General features: G+C 34.9%; 2 protein-coding genes across 3 annotated transcripts in view; both read left to right on the top strand.

Moving 5' to 3' along the window:
• The window catches only part of LOC105143117 (putative cation-transporting ATPase 13A5), a 73,789-nt gene extending 67,189 nt beyond the window's left edge, over positions 1-6,600 (top strand). Inside the window, exons 4-6 of the mRNA XM_087412263.1 lie at positions 4,879-4,948; positions 5,099-5,200; positions 6,258-6,600. The gene's annotated coding sequence lies outside the window, so the exon portion shown is untranslated. The remainder of the gene's footprint in view (positions 1-4,878; positions 4,949-5,098; positions 5,201-6,257) is intronic.
• Positions 1-19,018, top strand: part of LOC105143060 (uncharacterized) — a 42,530-nt gene extending 23,512 nt beyond the window's left edge. Inside the window, exons 2-6 of one of the 2 annotated variants that reach the window (XM_011051045.2) lie at positions 10,758-11,231; positions 15,142-15,240; positions 16,379-16,483; positions 16,593-16,675; positions 16,809-19,018. In XM_011051045.2, coding sequence (XP_011049347.2) covers positions 11,212-11,231; positions 15,142-15,240; positions 16,379-16,483; positions 16,593-16,675; positions 16,809-16,810 — 309 coding nt within the window. In that variant the 5' untranslated portion in view covers positions 10,758-11,211 and the 3' untranslated portion in view covers positions 16,811-19,018. Of the gene's footprint in view, positions 1-10,757; positions 11,232-15,141; positions 15,241-16,378; positions 16,484-16,592 lie in introns of both variants that reach the window. The other variant, XM_087412261.1, reaches the window with a different exon arrangement.
• Positions 19,019-23,043: the final 4,025 nt, after the last annotated feature.

Genomic DNA, 23,043 nt, shown 5'->3' with positions numbered 1-23,043 from the left:
TGTAATTTAGTCATTTTGTAAGCATTTAGCTGGTATCCGAAAGAACATTTCGCTAGTCGAAAAGTAAGTCACACTGTAATCGGAACTCTTTGTGCAACTTTGTAATCGATGTTTTGTTAAATCTAAATTTTTGAACGCTAAATTCATTTTTTACTCGCTTATTGAACTCGTCAGTTATCTCGCGTTGAGTTTTGTGAAAGTAGTGCGTCAATTGTACAATGATAATAGTTTATTAAAAAGCAGTGATCAATTTATCTCAAAGTTTTTTCTTTTTTTTCTTTTCTTCTTTCTTTCTTGTATTAGCATCATTGTTTCGAGCTATCGCGAAGTGAATTAGTGTGGTGTGTCGTCTATGCCGTCCACTAGATGTACAGTGCGTGGGAGTGCACCGCGTTAGATTTAGGGACATATAATCTAAGTTGCGGTACTCCGATTCTCACTTCTCGAGCGATGCCCTTTTGAGCATCTGAGATATTCCTTCCTATATCTATCCCATGCTATTGCACCGGCCCGTGAGCACTGACCAGCGTCTTCGGATCTTCCTGCCCAAGATCATCACGGGCTCGCCTTCGAGCACACGGCCGCCTTCCAAGCGGGGAGCAAGCGCTCCTACAGAGCACTCCACATTTCAACCTTGCATCGTTCCTTCTCCGTTGCTCATCCTCCACAAATGCGTTCCTGCAAAAAAAGGAACCAAGGTGTTTTGCTTCATTTTTCCATCCTCAGTGCGAATAGTACAGGACAATAAAACTGATCATCAGGCCGAGGCTCATTCATCGGTACCTGTGCACTCTTTTTCACATGCACGGAATTGTTTCTAAATATCACGGCAAATACAAGAGAAGAAAATGTTCGCAGGATAATATGGGCCGTACTAGGAGGACCGGCCGAGAAGAGGTTCTTCAGTCCCTTGTAAGGGAATACCATCGTGTCGGGGTGTTCGACCCGCGGGTCTTCATCGACCCTCGGTGGACACAAGAATCACCAAAATATCATCCGGTCCCCGGAAATCATCCGGATCCGCCGCCGTCGCGTCCCACCGCCCGAGTCTTTCCGCGGATCATTCGGATGGAGGCTGTGACACGAAAAGTAGTGCCGCCCCCGTCGAGGTGCTAATCAAAATGTTTATTTTTTTATTTTTTTATTTTCTTTTTCATAATAAAAGGCCGCTAAACTATACATTCTCGCTGCCTTTTTCCTTTACAATACTTTTCTTCCCTTTTTTATTATTCAAGCATTTCTGTTCACGTAGAGGCAAGGAGTAAACCGCTAATCAACATTCTGTACACCAATGTCTAGTAATACCTAATTCTTAGACATTACTGCCAAAACTTTACATAATATTCAGTAATGCCCGCTAATGCCCAGTAATGCCCATAATTCTCAGTAATATTCAGTAATGCCCTAGTAATGTCCGCTAATGCCCAAATAATGCTTAACAATGTTTCTATTAATAAAAAAATAGAAAATTTAATCAATTTAATATAAAAAACATAGTTTAGGCATTATTTAGTTTGTATCGTATTACAGTTTTATATTTGTGTATATTTTGTCACTGTTGGAAAAAAATGTGTCGAATTTAATATAAATTACATGTATCAAACGGTCAAATTTTTAGATTAATTTAACACAAGATGAATATATATATATATATATATATATATATATTAGATATGAGGAATAAACCACTGAGAGAATTACGGAGCATTATTGTTGAATCTTTATGTAATGCCCCAGTAGTGTTGTATATGTTGTATGAATGTGACAGATTTCTTAATCTCAAAAATACCCCATCCAGATATTTAATTCGAGTGATAAAGTAATTTCCCAGTAATGCCCCAAATTTGTATAAATACTTGATTGCTAATGTATAAGAAATATATAGTATATAATATATATAGTATTATAATTGAATAATTAATATATATAGTATATAATATATAATATATAATATATATAATATATAATATAATATATATAGTGTTATAATTGAATAATTAATATTCAACAGTTTTAATTTAAAGAATGACAATGATGTTAATTAATGGCTGGTAAGACAATAATACCTAGTAATGCTTGCTGCTCGGTAATTCCTATTGATTCTTAAGTAATGTCTCAAATAATTCCCTCAGCGATTTATCTTTCTGTTAGATGGTTACATAAGTAGTATGTAAAATTTTATGGTATTATGTAACTCCACATTTTATTAAACTAACTCTCGAATATGTTAAAAAATTCAACACATAATGATAACAAGGACTTGAGTGGATTGTATTTTCAACACAAATATAAAACGGTTTTTACTGTGCACACGTAGGTGCACAATACAGATAATTTAAAAATAATGATATGTAATGCATTTTTATATATTTAGTAATTGTGTATTTATGTATATTTATGTTTTATAATAAAAACACGAGTTACATAACATCAAAAAGTTATGTAACATAACTTATATAACATAATATTTAAACTTATTACACATATATAACACACACACACACACACATAATATAAAGCGACAAACAAATACATTTATTATGTAATTGAAGTTATATGAATAGATGCATGGTCATGAAGGAATCAAAAGCTGATTGCTTGACACGACCGAAACAAAGAAACTAATGAACACATCTGTCTGAAATTTTAACAGTAATCCTGTAAAGGATCAAACATTTTTAAAATGATAGCAGTTTGATATTTGTGGGATCATTTCTATATTAGATCGAAAACTTTTCGAACTTATATCCTCGTATAAATCAACATATAATAATAACTGTGTATTAGAGTCTACTAATAAAAATAGTATGTTTCATTAAAAAAACATAGATGAGACCTTGCATCAGACCTTGATCAGACCCTGCAGACGCCACCCTAGGTCAAACTGAAGATCAGTAGATAGCTTCTTTGAAACCTTACAACTTTTGTCTGAAGCGTTTCTTCCAAAAATGTTATGTAAGGGTCTTATAGCACAAGGATGGCCGTAATGAATAGTCATAGGTCAACACATTATATTTTAGCGTATTATGCCAATACAAGTACAATTCACATTCCTTCACGATTAGTTATAGTTACCTTTTTGTTCAGTTCATAAATCTAGGGTCTTTTTGGACACACTATATAATATATATGTTATACATATATATGTGCTATACATATATATAACATACATTACATAGTCAATAGTCATATGCATAATTTTCATATGACACTGTACGTTTATGAAATGTATATAAGTATATCATATTCAAAGTGTTTTAGTAAATGTATACACTTATAGGTCAATGTATACATTAACTAACAGCAAGTTACAATAAGTATATTTTTACTAAATGAACACTCTGACTGTGACATAGATATATCTTCGAATGCAAAATATATTTGAAATATATATATATATATATATATATATATATATATATATATATATACACGTGTAATGTAATAGCACTTTTTCCTTTGTTCGCAATGCCATTTTAACTTAAGATGTAACATGTATTGTCAGTACATAAATACATTGCACATATGTAGCTATTCCATCTTTATTATATTTAATGTACCTTTTACAATAATAAGCCATAAATCAGCCATAAATTAGAAGTCAGACACTAAAAATTGACGACTGTGATTGATCAATTTTTAGCTAACTTCTGATTTATGACTAATAACTTATTATAGAAGGCCTATAAGTCTGTCTTAAGTACAATCTTAAGATGTAATAAGTCAATCCGAGGACTGTATTAGCATTTTAAGATATTATTTAAGACAGTTTTAAAAACGGATTATGAATATCGTCCCATCGAAATGATAGGATCGAATGTCAAAGGGACCTGCCCACCGAAATGGCGGAACCGAACCAAAAAAACTGAAACAAAAAATCCAAAGTGTTGTAAATTATAATGTACTCCCTATCGTTTAGCCGAAGATTTTATTGATAATATTTTTAGTTTCCAAAATACAATAACATATATAATATGTGTCAAACAAAAAAATTGTCAAAAATTCAAACATATTTATTTCCATCAATTTAAAAAAAAAGCTCGGTCAGACGATAAAGAGTACATTATAATTTATGAAACTATTTAGATTTTTTGTTTGAGAAGAACCAAAATGATAGAATCGTATACAACTTTTGCCATTACCTCCAACGCGTTTTTGCACGAAATGAAAGAATTTATAAGAAAAAACGGGGTCGGACCGGTGAACTGAGACCCAAGTAGTACATAGCGCTTATAAAGTTAACAAAGCGCTAAAAAAGGTTGTACGCGCTTTTTTAACACTTTGCAAGCGCTATTGTGCTATTTGAGGATAATAGCACGATATTATTAGCAGGCATATTAAATGTTGAAGTTGACGTACTCAAGTAGGAAATCTGTCAAAGTGATAAAGTGTAGTAACGCAAAAATGCGTCGAATGAGCCTAATTTCATCGAAATCAGAGATGAAGGCCGCATTCTGAATAATTACCGAGAAATTTTCAGTTGTATTTTTATTAAAAATAATCCTATATTTTACTATTTATGTTATAAGATTGATATTTTAACTTTATTGTATCTAATAACAGAAAATAATTTAAATCGGACTTTCAAATTTTTAAATAATAAATAATAAAATTAAGGCTAATAAGAGTCAGCGCGGAAATAGGATTAATTTATATAAAATAAGTAGGAGGAATAGGCGGATTCTAACGTGTTTCTCTGAGGGGGGAACGGGGGGTACTCGTACGCGCGGGAGGTCAACGCGGGGAAGATCTCCGATTAACAGTATCGCTGTTTATGTAAACAGTGACAATTGGGGTTCTATATTTACGTAAACATAGGATCTCAATCGATAAATTACATAAATATGATACACGTGATGACGTTTCGCTATGCCACAGCCGCCGCCGCCGCCGTCCGCCACAGCGCGCCACCGCCACCATCGACCGGGTCAATCCACCACACCAGCATGTGAGTTCACATACATTTACCGCATATATTTACCATTTCTCTTCCTCTCATGTGTCATCATCTTTCCCACAGCAATGGCTTCCGTTGTATTTTCTTTTTCTCACGCAAAGATATTTTATCATACATTTTTTTTTATTTAATGATTTAAAGGAAGCGAATGTTAATACGAGGATGTACCATCAAGTGCGATGATGCTGTCGATACGCGTAATTTAATAGCGCGAAGATAAGAAGGAAGCGACTAGATGTACAAGTAATATAATTTACATATATTTCTTTCGCATTACATAAAATTTTTTATTTTGAAAAAATATGTTTATTTTAATTTTTATTATAAAATAAAATAAAGTAAAATTAAATTAAATTAAAATAAATAAATAAATAAATATTTTTAAAAATGTGATGTTGAAGTGCCATTGTTTCTGTTATACAAAAAGCATTATATTAACATGCAATATATAAGATAAACTTTTCTTATATATTGCATATTAATGTAAAGCTTTCTGTATAACAGTTCACATATGACATAAATTTATGATACAATTCCAAATCTCCAGTTCCGGATCTAGTGCATACTGCCGGAGACCAAATAATTCCTCCAAATGGAAACTTGCGACTTCTTCCCACATATCAACAAGCGATTCTCTGAATTATCGCCTATCCAGATGAATCCATTGTCGCGTTATGTAGAATTGATATGTGGAAGGAAGTTGCAAGTTTCCATTTGGAAGAATTATTTGGCCGTCAGATCCGGAGTTGGAGATTTAGAATTGTAAGTATCCGGAGGCGTTGCGAAGCACTGAATAGGTACGCTCTAGTGTAGGGCGCAAAATTTTAATAGGCAGCGCTTTTTACTCTTGTAAATATAAAGCTCTACTTTATTTGATATTTTAAATGAATTAGCTAAAAGTGATTTTCTGGAAATCTTTTTAAATAGCGTTAGCAATAGCATTACAGATCTTATTAACTGTCAATGTCTGTGGCACTGCAGAGGCATTTTTTTCAAAATTAAAAATAATAAAGAACTATCTAAAAAATACAATGATGCGGTTATGCAATTTAGCTATGATATCAATTGAAAAAGAATTGGTGAACAGTTTTAATTATGTAATCAATGATAGAACTTGACATCTTAACAATTGAAGACGTAATCAGAATATTTTTAAAAAATAAAGCCAGAAAATATAACAGTATGTCATATTAAATGTCAAATATATTATTACAAAAGAAAATATTAAATTTGTTGCATTCATATTCCTGTATTATGCAAATTGATGGAAATTCCTTTTTTTTTTATTCGTTGCCATTAGCGGATTGGTGCGTCAAAAACAACGATGGAAAATTTTGAGCGTAAGGCGCCTAAGTAAGTATCATATATTTATATTATGTGAATTTCTTTTATACATTGCATGCTAATGTAATGCTTTTTGTTTTACAGAAATGAAGGCGATATATCTCCAAATCATTTCAATATCATATTATTTATTTCATTTTTTTTTGTTTTAATTTCTATAGTTTTTTTTATATATTTTTTATTTATTTTTATTTTATAATAAGTGAAATGAAGCATTTTATCCTACATCGTTTTACGATAAGTTTTTCCTGTTATCTATAAAAATGTAAGAAAAATAAATAAATGATTCGTTTAACTAATACATTTTTTTACATTACCATTATTACAATAAAATTAATTTAAGAGTATCTTAAATGTATCTAAAGATACTTTCGAAGTATCTGATATTTAAAAACGAAAAGATAAAGAATATAAACCATGAATGCCAGGAATCGTTAGCGATTGATTATATTTGATTACACAACATTATAATCTAATTTCACATAATTAAGTACATAAACGTTTCGGTCTTACATTAGGCCATCTTCAGTAATAACATAATAATTACAAATATTTACTCCAAAAAATTCGTCTACGTGTATAGTTTTATGACATGTCTACTTGTAACGTAAAACCGCTCGTTATTTAATAATTTATTTTTAAAATTAGCACGTAATTGATGTTAGTCCGAACAGATTAAAATTATCCAAAGATAATTGTCTTTTTATTACAATAATTCAGATAGTCCAAATGTTCCTATTTAGTTGTTGCATTGCGCAAAATTTCCAGATTCTGTAGTTACAATATTAGTAGTAGTTACAATATTCTTTGGTTAATTAAATGTTTTCTGATCGTGTTTCGAGTTGTAAATATAAAAAAATTTTTTTAGTACCTGTTATAGTTAACTATGTGGAACAATATCGAGATTCTCTGACCGTATTATCACAGCATCAGATCGATTGTGGTCACAAAATTAATTGGGATAACGTTCAGGTGTTAAACATAGAATCATGCTTTCATAAAAGAATGACATCAGAAATGATATTTATTAAAAAATAAATCGAAGGTCTGAACTTGCAGAGTGATGCGGAAAAATTACAAACGATTTAATAAAGTTCATAATTCAAATCAGTCGTTTATATTTTTTCGTGTGCTTTTATCGGCTTACGTATAAAACATACTGTTCTTATATACTGTTTATATATATATATGGGATATATATAAATTTTAATTCTTTAACAAAATAATATTATATATATATATATATATATATATATATATATATATATTATATATATAAACAGCTGGCACGTCAAGTGTTAGTTGCTGCCAGGATCAATAACTGCAATAATGACTTTCCCCAAAATCTCCTCATGGTCTTATACGTCTTCTTATCATTCTGCGAGCATACTGCGTTACATTTCGCCGAAGTATCTTTATTTCCTGGAGTCAAATCTTTGAGACAATTTGCTGCGATGTGTCCGAATTCATTGCACTTGTCCTTTCGTCTTGTTTGGATAGTCCTTGCCTAAACGCTTGTGTCACTATAATTAAAACATCTTGTTATGTTCACCGGCGTTTGATTTGCAATCTTCTTCTTAGTGGCCATATTCAATTATTGCTTCAGTTTACCTCAATTAATTTTCTGCATCTCATATTACAGGAAACGTTGTCGCAGATCCTTAATTGTCGTCACACTGTAGAAGATAGATTTATAAGATTCTTCGTCGTTCACTCCATCAATTATATATTGAATCTTGGCTTCCAATTCGATATTCGCATAACTCGCCAATTCTAATACTCGGTAAATATACTCTTGGTATGATTCATTCGATTTCTTTTTGACAGCGCTCCTTATGCACTTGCCTGCTGTTCATCGTTTTGGCAAACTCTTCTATTAAAGCACTCTTCAAATTCCTTCATGTTAGTAAGTGACACTCGGAATTTGCAAATAGTTTTGCAGATCCGCGCAATTCCCTTTTAGCATATATCACCTTTTGTGCATCCATTCACTTGCACATGTCTGCCGTTTCTTCGAATGATACCAACCATCGTTGCATATTTTGAGCGCTATCGCCGCTAAACGTTCCTAATGACTCCTCAACATCTTTGAAGGTTAGACTCCTGTACGCACCTCACGTTCATGACTTACTTTGAAGGTCACTCGATCATCGTGGGAGATCGCCAGCGTGATCGCGCGTTGTCACCGCCATTGATCTTCCATCGATCGTCTTATTCGCCATCTCGTATGCACTATCGATTTCGTCCGCATCATTTGCGTCTGCCTCTAATGCAGCGCGTAATCTTTCGCGTAAAGTAGCTTTAAGACTGGATGTTGGTAGCCCTAAATTAGATAGCTGCTTCTGTAGTTCTACTTTCGACATCGCTACGTTTAATTCTCCTTTCGCGTTGTCCTCGCCATTATCGCCCTTCGTCCTTTTTCGTAACATCGCCGTTGAGATCTAGCTGCTCAAGTCCTCGTGTTATCTTCTCTGATTGCTCCTTCGTTCGTCATGATGTCTGTGATCGCTTTGCCCGACAAATATCTTCCTAGTCGCCGTACACGTTACTGTAGGAGACGTTTCCTGTGTGACGTTTACCGTGGCCTCGTTCCCGTTTTTACGATCTCTTATTTCTTCGACTCGATTCGTCATCCCGCGTCATAAATTGTTCTTTCGCACTGCTCGATTTTCGATTTGAGTCGCGATCTCAAATGAGCTCCCAAATGTAGGATCGCGTACACGAACTTGAGTCACCCACGCACGAAAGATAAAAAAAATCACTCGCCGTTCTTTACATCTCTGTGTCTTAATGCTACTCGCGCGCCACAAGCACTGCTCTCAGCACCATCGATGCACTGGTCGATGCACGGATCTATCGATACAAGAATCGATATCGACAGAATCAAGATGATCCTGCATTCCCACATATGTATGTCTCTATATATTATATTTTATATATATATGTATATATATATATATATATATATATATATATATATATTTTGTAATAGACAATATATATTAAAGATATCTAAATGATCTCTCTTAAAATGTCTTTTAAGACATTTCTAAAAGATATCTATTAGACATATGTAAATATCCATTACAAATATTTAAAAAAATTTTTTAATATATCTTTAAGATGTCTAATAGATATCTTTTAAAAGTTCTACAAAGATATCTTTAATAAAATCTTTTTAGACATTTTTTTAGACATCTTTTAGATATCTTCTGTAAATATCTTGAAGATATTTTTAAAGAGGGATATCTATAAGATATCGTTTTCTGGATATCCATTTGCTTGCAGCAACACTTGACATCAATACCACTCACTACAAATTTCGTTGAAATTGATTGATATTACGACGTAAAGTCTCCTTAAATCGTACTTTCCTTAAGACATTGTTCCGAAAAGTTAGTGTTTAAAAAATTCGGTAAATTTCTTCTCAGTGTATAAATATTACACAATATAATATTATACAAATCAAAGCATAACAAATATTTTGTAAAGAACGAAATATATATAATAATAAAATTAAAAATGGATATTAACACTTTTGCAGCCGACTACCAATGCTTTAAGTATCCTCGAAAGCATGTACATGATTTTTGTTTAACGTTAACCATAGCTCTTGTAACTTATCCAGACGCGCTTGTGCTTACTGTTCTGTTATGTTTCGATTGGACGTAAAGAAATTGTTCAATTTTATTACCTGATTCTTGATTTGGGCATGTATGGCTTTCAGCCTCTTCAAATCCGCCATATTGAGGTTAGATTGCATTTTACAATGCTCGTTGCTTAACCGTTACGATTGCTATCTCCAATTGCTTTTTCCACTCGCAGCTTCACATTGGGCGCCAAATGTTTGGGAGAACTGAGTGTTCTCGAAAATAAATGCGAGGATTATGAAAACCAAATACTAATTTATTGATCACGAGTGACAATGTTGTGTTATACAAAAGAAAGATGTGTGTGCGTGTGTGTGCGTGTGCGTGCGTGCGTGCGTGCGTGCGTGCGTGCGTGCGTGCGTGCGTGCGTGCGTGCGTGCGTGCGTGCGTGCGTGCGTGCGTGCGTGCGTGCGTGCGTGCGTGCGTGCGTGCGTGCGTGCGTGCGTGCGTGCGTGCGTGCGTGCGTGCGTGCGTGCGTGTGTGTGTGTGTGTGTGTGTGTGTGTGTGTGTGTGTGTGTGTGTGTGTGTGTGTGTGTCAAATAATTATTATAGAAAATAATGGTAAAACTAATGGTTCCATCCCTGGATTATATTTTATATTTGATTACGTATACATAAAACTTATTCGAATTTTCTAACATTCTGAGATTGACTAATTATAACTTCTAATTATCCAGCTTCTAAAAAAATGGAACGGCTATCATTATCAGACTTGAAACAATGGATGTTATTAAAATTGATTAAAAGTGAATGTAAACAATCATTAAAAACATGATAACTAACATATTTTTTGTCGATTTTTTTAGATGCCATCTACTCAAATAAGTACTTTCCCACCCCCAACAACGTTGAATTTTATGAAGCCCTGGAAAAAGCTCTGAGGAGTCTTAAAACTAGAAAATGTGACGTTACAACAGAAAACGACGACAAGAAATTAAAGAATCTTTTTTATTATTTGTATTAAAGAAAGAGTTAAGAATTTCTTTTTTCTTTCAATATGGAAAGAAAAAGATAAACTCTGAACTAATGCAGTCAGTTTAGCTAGAAAAAAAACACTCAAATATGATCTATAAGAAACTGTAGAATTCCTAGAGAATAACCCAGAAGACAACGCAGAGTATAATCCGGAGGATAACTCAGAGAACAACCCAGAGAATAATCCAGAGGATAATCCAGAGGATAATCCAGAAGAAATCGAAGACGGCAACGAACTGGAAAAAATCCAGCGTGGAGGAAATTAAAGAAACTGAGATTGACGAAATGAAGGACATTCAGCTGTGGTAAAAACATTTTTTAGAAATCTTGTTAATTTTAAGAATTTATATAATCTCTACATTTAAGAGGAATTCTGAAAAATATAAAAAATCAAATTTTTCAATATTTCTTAGAAAATTAACAAATCTCAGAATATTTTTCATTTATTCATTATGGGAAATTTTTACAAAATTTATTTACGCGATAAAAATATTAAATATAATATAAACGCATACATACATACTCTACATTACTCAGAATATTTATATGAGGAATTGTAATGCGTTCCTTTTAAGGGTATATTTCTGAAGAAGCCACGATTTATTAGTTTTTGTTTTGTTTTTCATTGTATTTACTTTAGCAATACAAATTATCGCAATATGTTATAGAGGAGAATGTCCTGAGTGATTTCTTGCAAAAATTGAATGGAGGCATTGATATAGAAGATATAGTAAATTAAAGTTTTATAATAAAGCCGCAGTATACGACTTTACACGCGAAGCGAGATGTTTATTTTAAATTTATTTTATTTTAAATTTTGAAAATATTATAGATTCGTAATTAGCGACTCCGAAAATCCCCAAGTACACATGGGGTTCACAGCTTTCGAAAAAGTGAATCTTTAATTATGGAGAGGGGGAGAGGGTGCTTCCCTGTTGAGTAGAAGTCTGCGAGACTTGTCCTCCTGAAGAAGCCGGGGAAGAATTAGCTCCTCCATCATATAGGCCCATCTGTCTTCTCAATGAGTCTGGCAAGCTCTTAGAGAGAGGGTGCTGGTGGGCGGATTTATGTGATTTCTGGATTCCGCCAGGAGCATTTCGAACTACCAATATGACTTTATAGAGTCTACCGTTATACATGTGGATGCCATTTGGCGGCTCAGAGAATGGGTGGAGGACGGTGTGCGGGATGGGGGTGTGGTACTGACTGTGTCTCTTGACATCGCCAATGCCTTCAACTCCCTTCCATGGCTAGTCATCAGAGACATACTGAGAACGAAAGTGTTACGGAGTGCCTTCGATATTCTGAAAACAACTATTTGTCGGATAGGAGCCTGGTGTATGTCGATCGCGAGAATAGACTAATACGTGTCCTGTGGGTTCGACTCTATGGAATGTTAGCTACGACTCGATACTTAGTCTTACTCTCCCTATAGGATATAACACATTATGTTTCGCAGATGATACCCTTTTGGTCACATATGGGTTCTCCTTTAGGAAGGCACTCGTGCGTACGGAGCTGGGAGTGATGACCTTTCTTGTAAGGGCGATTGAGAAGTTGGGTCTGAGAGTCCCTGTCAATAAGATGGAGGTTGTGGCCTTCATGGCTGAAGAGCCATGCCTCACACATCTCTTCAGGTAGGGAGGGAAGCCGTGGTTCCTGTGGGGTCTACCATGAAGTATCTGGGACTTGTTTTGGACTCGCGGTGGATTTTCCGGAAATACTTTCGTCTTCTACCAAAAGCGTACAGGATGGCCATAGCTTTAGAATTACTGCAAATATCGGCGGATCCGGCGTCGGTTCTATGGTCATGTACGATGCTCTAGTATGGACCCAAGTGGCGGTAAAAAATAGAATGATCTGCCGGGATGTGATAAAGTTGCAGCAGCAATTTGCATTACGCATTATTTGTGCCTATCGTACTGTTTCGCACGAGACGGCGGCCATACTTGTGAGACTAGTACCGTTTAGATATGTTGCGTGTTACTGTTGTACATATTTACGACAACGGGAAATTTTGAGACGAGATAGCGTGGTCGCTCCTCGCGCTCAGGCCATCCTTCATGACGTAGAGCAATGTGTTATTATGGCACGAATATCTTTTGGGATTTCCCCTGGACGCGCCCGGAGTTGTGGTGTGAGATGCAATAGTCTTTAGACGCGTGGCTAGAGAGAGGATATGTCCTTTCATTCAGGGTGATGTAAGTCCTGGTCGTGGCTGCTTTCAGGCATATCTCTATGAGATAGATAGGACGAGTTTTCTTGTATGTTTATATTGTGGTGCTTTTTTGGACACGGCGTACCCTCCTCTTTTGCCCTTCGTGGGCGGAGAAGAGGTGTATGCTGTTTGGGGAAATGGGCTTGGACCCAATTATGGATAGGACGTATTTGGCGATAGTAAGAGCCATTATGCTCTCTCTTCGGAATTAAACGGTCTTCGCGTTCTTCTGCGAGGCAGTAATGACTCGCAAGGAAGCAAATGAACAATCCCAGGGTGAAGATTGCCACTTGGTTCTCTGGCAGACTCTTTCGGTACCTGCCGCACCCATTTAATGAACACGTGTGTACATGCTTGTATACATCTTTATGTATTGTATGTATGTGCGTTGTAAGTTTTTGACTCCGACGAGGATGGGCCCTGATGGAAGCATGGGAAGTACTTTGAGTAGAAGTCCGATGTCCCTGTTTTCTCCGTGGATCAAGTATGGATGGGTTAATTTGAATGATTTATTATTATTTGGGATGAATTAATTTGAATGATTTATTATTATTTGGGATGAATTATTTATTATTGTGTGGTGTCCGAGTTAGATGGAGGGAGTTAGATTCCATGATCCTTGGAAAGTACCATGATGTAGTACCTGTCGTTGATTCCGTGGCGTCCTCAGTAGGCTCGGACGGCAGTTGTCTTAAGAAGAGTTTTTTAGCAGATAGCGATGTGATCTGTACCGCCTCTTGGGATGGAGCGGCTGCATCGAATCCTATTTACCCATGTTCGGGACATGAGTGTCTTCCTAGCTATCCAGGGACGACTTTTGGATCGTTGCCGGTTGACTAGGCTTGAGAAGATTTTTCTTCTCTTAAAACAAAAAACACACCAATAACTGAAGCAAAAGTTGAATTAAAAGAGAACATACAAAAATCATTGTTGGATAGCGCTTTTTATTATAGTGGATTGGAAGTAACAAAAGAAACATATCTTGATTATTAGGAATCTTATAAATTACAATACATAGTTTCGAAATAATTGAAGATAACGATAAAGCATAGAGTGAAGATTTAAATTCTTATCCTCAATGTTTAAATGATGACGCAGACTTTGACAGTTCTTACAAAAGACGAGACGGTTGAGCAAGTATTAGCGGAATTGGGATATTAATGAAGAAAATAAAAACAAAAAAACCGTCCTTTAAAACCAGTGCAAAATAGATTTAGAAGAATATATTGAGGATATAGATTACACGATAATTACATTATCGTGTAATCTATATCCTTAATAACATACTCATATACAATCAACAATATCGTGTAATAGAAATTTGTCATCATCTTTATTTATTGTACTAAAGGAAGTTAATATGATTTATTTAGACTAAGAATACAAGAAACTTGTTTAAACCAATAAATGTTATCGTAAAAGCATCAAAATCTAAAATGACATCAGATAATTAAATTAATTTTCTTTTATTACAGATTTTCATATTACAGATTTTTACTGTTACCTGTGTTACTGTGTATAATTGAAAAGTAATATAAATTTGTATAAACGAAATAATATAAAAAATTTGCAATCTCTGATACATCAATTGTCCTTATATTTTATATTTCATTTAAGAATCTAATAACAGTCATAAAAAAGTTATTAAATTAATTATATTTTTTATATTTCTTATAGATTATTTTAAAATGTGGTTAGAAGAAACTTATTTTTCAAACATTGATTTTAATAGCGTTCTTCTTATCGATTTATGGACTGGACATTGTTCCATCATTTCAAATTTAACATCTCCAGAAAAATATATTACTACTATGATTATACCGAAAGGTCGCATTAATTGCACTTCTGTGAATATATTATCTTGACACTATTTACATTATAAATTAAAATATAAAAATAATAGACAAGGTGTCCCAGAACAAACCTTTGTCCTTAAAATGACGTATTTGTATATATCACATCTCTTTTCATAATTAATGGATATTTTTCCAACTTAGGAACATGTCGCCGCCGCCGCCGCCGCCGCCGACGCCGTCGCCGCTCGGCTTCGTCGTCTTTGCCCGGCGTCGCCTGGCGACATCATCATTGTCATCGTCGTAAGTTGAAAAAATATGATTAGCTGCGTGAAAAAGAATAGTGTTTCATTAAGACAAGATTTCTTGTCTTAAAGAGCATTTCTTGTCTTAAAGAGCATTTCTTGTCTTAAAGAGCATTTCTTGTCTTAAAAAGCATTTCTTGTCTTATCTTGATTTTCAAGATAAGAAATTTTGTTTTTCTTGTCTTGAATTTAAGAATCTTGAATTTCTTGAAATTTCTTGATTTTTTTAAGCAAGACCCTTGTGGCTCGTTGAGTACATCGCATCGTAAGAGATAATAAGAAAACATAAGTACAAATTGAATATTGAGTCGTCTCGTAGTTTACTATGTTTAAATTCATGGTTTAAAAATGTGCCTATACTGTCTATTATGAACAAATCTATTAATAAAAATTAAAAATATTTTTCAAATTATCATTTTTGATATTATGAGGTTACTGCCAAATGTAACTATTTCAGATTATTAGATTCCTGAGATTAGATATAATTATTATAATTACTACATATTTTATTTAATCATTCCTGATTTAATTGATACTATTAGTAGAAATACGTAAATATTTATACATAATATACTTTTGCAAGTAATCTCAAGCAATATTGATTTTATACATATTCCTTTACAAAAATGTAAAAGTTAATATCTGGTACAACAAGGACGTATCAGTGAATATAATTTAATTTGGTTAGATCAGGGACTTCACTTTTTCATTAATCGATTTACACTCTGCTCATATTTTGCTATTTAGTGAAAATGTATGAATATAGATTACTATAACCTGTTATATAACCTGTTATTAATATCAATAAATACAAAAATGTTGAAACCTAACATATTCAAAACTTTTCAAATTAGAAATAAAATAATAAAGTATTAAAAATAAAAACTGTCACGGAAATTCAAGAAATTTCAAGAAATTTCATTTATTGTCAAGAAATCTTGGTCTTAATAACAATTTTTTGTCTTATCTTGAAATCAATTTCTAATTTCTTGTTTTGGTTTTGTCTTGATTCAAGACAAAATCAAGACAAGATTTCTTAAATTTCTTGATCTTGATAAAAAAAAAAATTGATTGATTGATTGATTGATTTATCGATCTCTTTTCTAGATTATTTAATCAATATTTTTTCAACTTAGTATGCGACCGCCGCCGTCGCCACTGCTGCCGCCACCACCACCGCCGCCGCCCGGCGTCGTTGTCTTCGCCCGGCATCGCCTAGTGTCATTATCGTTGTCATCGTCGTAAGTTGGAAAAGTTTGGTTAGCTAGTAGAAAAATTTTGATTGATTGATTGATTGATCAATCAATCGATCTCTTTTCTAACTTAGTTAACTATGTTTTTTTAACTTAGGATACCATCGCCGCCGCCGCCGTCGCCGCCTGGCGTCGTTGTTTTCGCCCGGCGTCGCCTGACGTCATCGTCGTCATCACATTGTAAGTTAGTAAAGTATGTAAAGTGGTTAGCTACATGTAAAAGAAAATTGATTGATTGATTGATCAATCAATCGATCTTTTTTCTAACTTAGTTGACTTTTCTTTTTTTAATTTAGTTAACTATGTTTTTTAGGATACCGCCGCCGCCCGGCGTCATCTGGTGTCAATCATTTGACGATGGGTCTCTCTGTTGATTTTACTGTGTGCACAATTACCGCATCTTGGCGGATCCTCTTCTTAGTACAATCTTTCATCTCATGTTCACTAGATCAATGGCCATATAAAGGCATAACTCTGCAGTCCTTAGCCATATGACCCATACACACACACATACACAAAAACAAGACATCTATAATACTGTAATATGCATATATAATCTGCAAATTTACACGCAATATATCGTAGATATATTCGATCATTCTTTATTAAAATTTTTCGGATTATAAGCGATATCTCCAAGACACAGCTTGTAACCCTCCCATTACTCTTCGGCATATACATATATGTATATGGCCTTCAAATTAGAGTCCGCAACTGCCTTGAGATTTTGAGCAAGAATTTTGGTTGATTTCGTCTAGTTCTCATTTCGGCGGATCATGTACAATAATCCGAGAATTTACTTTAATGTTCTCCAATACCTTAAGCCAATGTTCGCTAATTCCGTATAATACTTCAATTTTGCCAGATCGGATTTGTTTGCCTCAATTCTGATACCCTTGTATGGAGCATATGCAATTTTATTGACCTTGACGGAACATTACGCTGGCCTAAGTACGTCAAGTACAATCTTCTTGATGTCATATGATGATCGCATGTAAATCTATCCGCATGATTCTTTTCAGGTACTACAAAGAAGTTAGTGAAGGTAGGCACTTCTAAGATCGAACCTCGAGATACCTTTGATGAGAGCGATTTTATAGATACATACGATGACATCTTTAATTTAAATTAAAGAATTATTGTTATCGTTAACTTGATTGGGCCACGTTTATCATGCTCAACTACAGCTTCTTGAACAATATTTTTAATATTATCTACGTTCGCTTGATCTCTCATCTAATAAAGGACTATAGACACTTCTAGGAAAGCATCCCTACAGGCACGTAACGTAGTATCCATCTGACCCCTTCTCTCAACTGTCATCTTGTTAGAATCTTCTTAGATCTTATTAGAATGATCTTACTAGACAGCTCACATTGCCTATCAATTGACACTCTAAGTGCATTTATTCTAGAGATGTTAATTGATTCAAATAAAATTCTTTCCGCCAAAATATTAGATGAATTAGGTTGCTTGCCCAAGCCTCGGTCTCGCAAAATCACTTCCGCTGCTGCCCTCCATCGGTAATGCAGGAGTCATCCGCTCAATTCGGCTAGGTTCCACAAGCTCAGTTACGCATGCGCAATCAGATAGCAAAGCAAGCAGGCATTCCCCAGAAACCATCAGCAATTAGCAGAAAAACAGAGCAGGAAAATTTCATACCAGAGCCATAAGATTACAGTAATCGAAGACTTGCATACAGAATGTTAAGCAGACACTGCTCTCGACAATCTCGACCGCAGTCCAAAAAGACGCCTGTACAGGGCAGCAACCAGCAGAAAAATAATCTTAAAGACGGAGCGATAAATAAAACGTGTCATGCAAACACATAGAGAGAGATTATTTTACCCGTCTGCATTCGTGATCTTGTAGAGATCTTTGTAAATCAAATAAAATCTTCGAGCAAATTCCGAGGAAGAGTGGCACGCTCCCTCGTTCCTGGCGCCCAATATTCGATATTATAATAAGTGTAAAAATAATTGGAATTTGTCTGATTATATTATGTGTGTGTGCGCACGCGCGCGCGTGTGTGTGTATGTGTGTGTGTGTGTATTGTCGATTCCGAATAGAGAATTGCAATTATGGAAGAAAATCGGAAAGAATTATGATAACGAACATGCGACGAAGTTTGCACCATGCTCGTGAGTGCGGTTGCAAAATTTGGCCCGGCGTCGTCGTCGTCGTCGTCGTCTGGCATTGTTGTCGTTATGCGTTGTCATTGTGTTGTCACCCGGTGACGTCGTCATTATCGTCGTCGCCCAACATCACCCTGCATGCCAGAGTTTTTTGACGTGTTAATGCGTGTACACTTGAAATTATAGTATAAGCTCGCGTAGAGAGCCGCTATATTGTAAATCCCAGTCCAAGATGTGGGTCAACGTCGATATGAGATGCTATTACTCAGTCCGAGATAGTGCTGTCGGTCCTTTTTTTATGTCTCCTAATGTGGTATAAGCTTCCAAGGAAAAATTGAATCAAATTTATATTATACTCGTCAGCTATACAAATAGAAAAAAGACACAATAGTGGAATAGGCCTACTGGGGATACCACTGTAAAAAAAACGCGTTATTGCACACTACCTCCAGGGTAACGTGGAAAAATGTGCAGTAGGGGAGAGTGGTCTAACAGAGTCAATTGTAACACTGACTGTAATCACTTTATTTATTGACAAAAGGCTAACAACCAATTTTTCTCTTATCGTAATTATTCAAATAATTGAATACTTGATCAGTAGTTATTTTTACTTACAATATTTAAGACTTCACGATTATTATTTTTCTGTTTTTTTTTCATGTTGCTTAATGTTCATTAGCATAGTGTTGATGTAAATACCACCGTGATGTAAATAGTAACAAGTTGCGGTGGTACCTTTTATGGTAAATATTTTCTATAATAGATAGATATATTTGTATATATTAATATATATATATATATATATATATATATATATATATATAATAGATATATTTTTATACATTGATAGATAGATATATTAATTAGCGACTCCCCTCATCGTTACGCTCTTTTATAATTTACAATCGCACTACATAAAAAATCTACGTATTTGTTAACCTATATGTAACCTATGTTTCACTATAATAATTATTCTGATTACGACAACAACGCTCAAACACCATTTCATTTATTTCATAAACACCATGTTTAGAATAAAGGAAAAAATATATTTTCCATGATAAAAGAGATTTGGTGATGGACAGGCAGTGGCATTGTTTGGCAGTCAGTGTCACTGTTATCCGATAATATTGATAGTAGTGGCGGCCGTTTCGGCAGTGGCGGCCGCGGCTATTAATGCGGTTAAGTTAGCATCTAAGAATTAGTATTAATGTAAGTATTAATATAGTATTAATACAATATATGTATAATATATAGCTCTCTCCCTCCCCCCCCCCCCTCTCTCTCTCTCTCTCTCTCTCTGGGACTTCCGTTTCCCTTATTCTATTCCTTCCTTATTCCCTCTATCAACTTTGAAAGTCTATTTTCTTGTTTTCTGTAACTCTTCCTAAACTATTCCATCCAGGTCTCGAGACTATCAAATCTATTCTCTATTTCTTTTCTCCACTCCTCTGCACTTCAGTTTCAATCTTCCTGACCTTTCCGTTAGTCTACTTTTAAAAATCTCTTCTTCTGTTCCCTCGCTCTTCTTCAGTTCCCCTCTCTTTCTTTTTTACATCTCTTTCGCATCTCATGCTACCACGTCTCTTAATTTTTTTCCTCGCCTATCTCCATCTCCCTCCCTCATCTTCTTTATCCTCCACATTACCTATACTATCACGTCTCTCTTTCTCCCTTTCTTTCTCTCAAACAACTTCTTTATTCCTTTTCTCTCTTTTTTTTCCATTCTATCCAGACTCCTACACTTGTCCGCTTCTTAGCTCAGCGTCACCTATTTCCCCAGAATTACCTACCTCCGCGCATGGTGTTAGCTGTGCCTTCCGTGCGTCTTACTTGCTTCCCTACTTATGCTACCTTTTCCTATCCTAACTCAGCTGTCATCTAGTCCTAACTGTTCCTCTCCCTTTTGTCCTTTGTCTGTCCCTCCACTCACTCTCACTTTCTCTCACACTTACACATGCTCCCCCCAACTACTCCTTTATATCCCTGCAGATCATTCCAAGAAAAATTTAACTCACTCATCCGCGTGTCTCTAACTCTGCATCGGAAACGGAAGTCCATTTATTATGTTATACATCATCCCTAAAGAAGCCCCTAGTTTTCGCATATAATCAAAATTTTCTGTGATTTATAATAAACTGATTAGCTGCAAAAATCTTTTTCTTGTTATAATCAACATCACCCTCCCTTACTAGATGTTAAATGCCTATAACGGTCGAAGCTGGACCGTAGCTTTGACCGTTATAGTCTAACCTCTCCCAGTGTGACACCTTGACGTGGTAGGGAGGCTCACTGTGGATTGTGCCCCGCAGTCGGGGCCGTCAGCACTTGCTGGTGGAGGCAGCCGATCGGGGATGCTGATCCGCGGTGCTAAGTGCACACTGTACAAGCCTCTCGCTAAATAGAGAGACTTGTACATATCCAAGTAGAACAATAAGTCACGATAATGTAAAAATGATATTAAAATCATTCAAAAATGATTGAAAAATAACTTTTAATGATCATTTTGAAGTCATTTTGATATCATAACGATTTGTTGTTCTGCTTGGGTAAGGGTAATGATAATTTTCTTATACAGGGTGTCTGGAAATAATCATTACTAAATATTTCATAGGCAGGTAGAGTGGACTGAGTCAAAAAGCTCTGTACCATTTTGTAAATTTCCCCAATAGTTAATGAGATATTAATCCTTAAAGATAACCGAATATGTGCGCCCTCTCGGCCTACTACTGCGAAGTGTATACGCCTACCGATCGCTTGGCGCGCAGATAGTGGGGAGTGGGGATAGCCTGGCAAGCGCGTAGTCCGAGGCTCGCGGTGGGGGCACGTATACACTTCGCAGTAGTAGGCCAGCAGGGCGCGCGTATTCGGCTATTTTTAAGGATCTCATTAACTATTGGAGAAATTTAGAAAATGGTAGAGGACTTTTCGATTCGCATCGTTTTTCAAGCTTCGTTTTGCATGTAAAATCATTATGCAAGGAGGTTTGAAATAGTTTTCAACATTGTATGTAGCAGAGAAATAAGATATTAATTATTAAAACTTTTTTATTAATGACTTTTTGATGATTGCATCGCACAAGAGCAGCTTGTGGGGTGAGCGACTTAGGTAATTGCACGAAGCACTAGGGCATGAGGGCGCCGTTCGGTGGAGAAAAAAAATTACTGTTCAAAAATTGCTGCAGATCGCAATTTTTAAACAGTAATTTTTATTGTGCGCCGGTATTGGAGAATGAGTTTATGAGCGAAATAGATATTATTGAAGTAGTAAAATAACTTTTTAAGATTTTATAATTAATGTTTGCTTGGTTACCCCCCATTTTCTTCTATTCATGAGATTAATATTATATTTATCTATAGTCCTTTAGTTTTTGGGCTATAATTGAAAATGTACTGTTTAGCAGGAACATATATTAAAAGTACTAACTTCAAATGTAATTATTTTGAACATGCCTGGTTTTTTATGTCTAGTGGCATTGTTTTTTATTATCTGCAATTATAGATTGTCCTCTGATCGAATTGAATAATATTTATTATGATAGAAATTATTTGTAAATATATTACGAAAAAATAAAGTTCTCCATGTGAATCATTGGAATAATATATTTTGTTATATATAAAGGATGTCATAGAAATATAGCATCACCTGTGCAGGTAGAACTGAGTTGAAAGTTCTATCATTTTATAATTTCTCTATAAAGCTGATAGTATTTGAGTAAAAAATTATTGAAAATCAATATTTATCAATTTTTAATGATTAATATTTCGTTAACCATTGCGAAAATCATAAAATCGTAGAGGACTTTTCGACACTCAATTTAGCCTATTCTACCTGCACCTAAATCTGCTCTACTTGTTCAGGATGGGTGATGCCGTACTGTAATGACACTCTCTATATACAAGTATAACATACTCTTCTGTGGTGAAAGGCCTTTCTGTGATATAGATTCCTTTTGTAGGCCAGGCTTTTCGGTGAGTCCTTTTGTAGACTATACCCTTCTGTAGCACAGACTCTTTTGTAGTACGGGGTCCTTCTATGGTACAGAGCACTTCTGTAGATCGGTATGGTTAGCTAGTCAGAAAAAAGAGATTAATTGATTGATTAATCAATTAATCGATGTTTTTTTTAATTTGTTTTTAAATGTTAATCGATATTTTTTTGAACGCCGCCGCCGCCGCCATCATTTTTGTCCGACGTCGCCTGGCGTCAAAATCGTTATAAATTAGAAAAGTATGGTTAATAGGGAGGAGCGAAAAAAGTGAAAGTCGTCTGATCGGAACGTAAGAGATCTCCAAAGTTGTGTATTGACGTCAACAAGAAAAGGTTAAAATTTCAGTCCGATCGGATAATATCTTTTATCTCCGCAATACGGTTGAAGTTTTCGAATTTTGGTCAAAAAGAATTTTGGAATAA

This window comes from Acromyrmex echinatior, chromosome 13 (genome assembly GCF_024713525.1).
Source record: "Acromyrmex echinatior isolate Ae372 chromosome 13, ASM2471352v2, whole genome shotgun sequence".
Classification (NCBI taxonomy): domain Eukaryota; kingdom Metazoa; phylum Arthropoda; class Insecta; order Hymenoptera; family Formicidae; genus Acromyrmex; species Acromyrmex echinatior.
The sequence above is the reverse complement of the archived record's forward strand: the minus strand, read 5'-3'. Positions and strand labels throughout refer to the sequence as shown.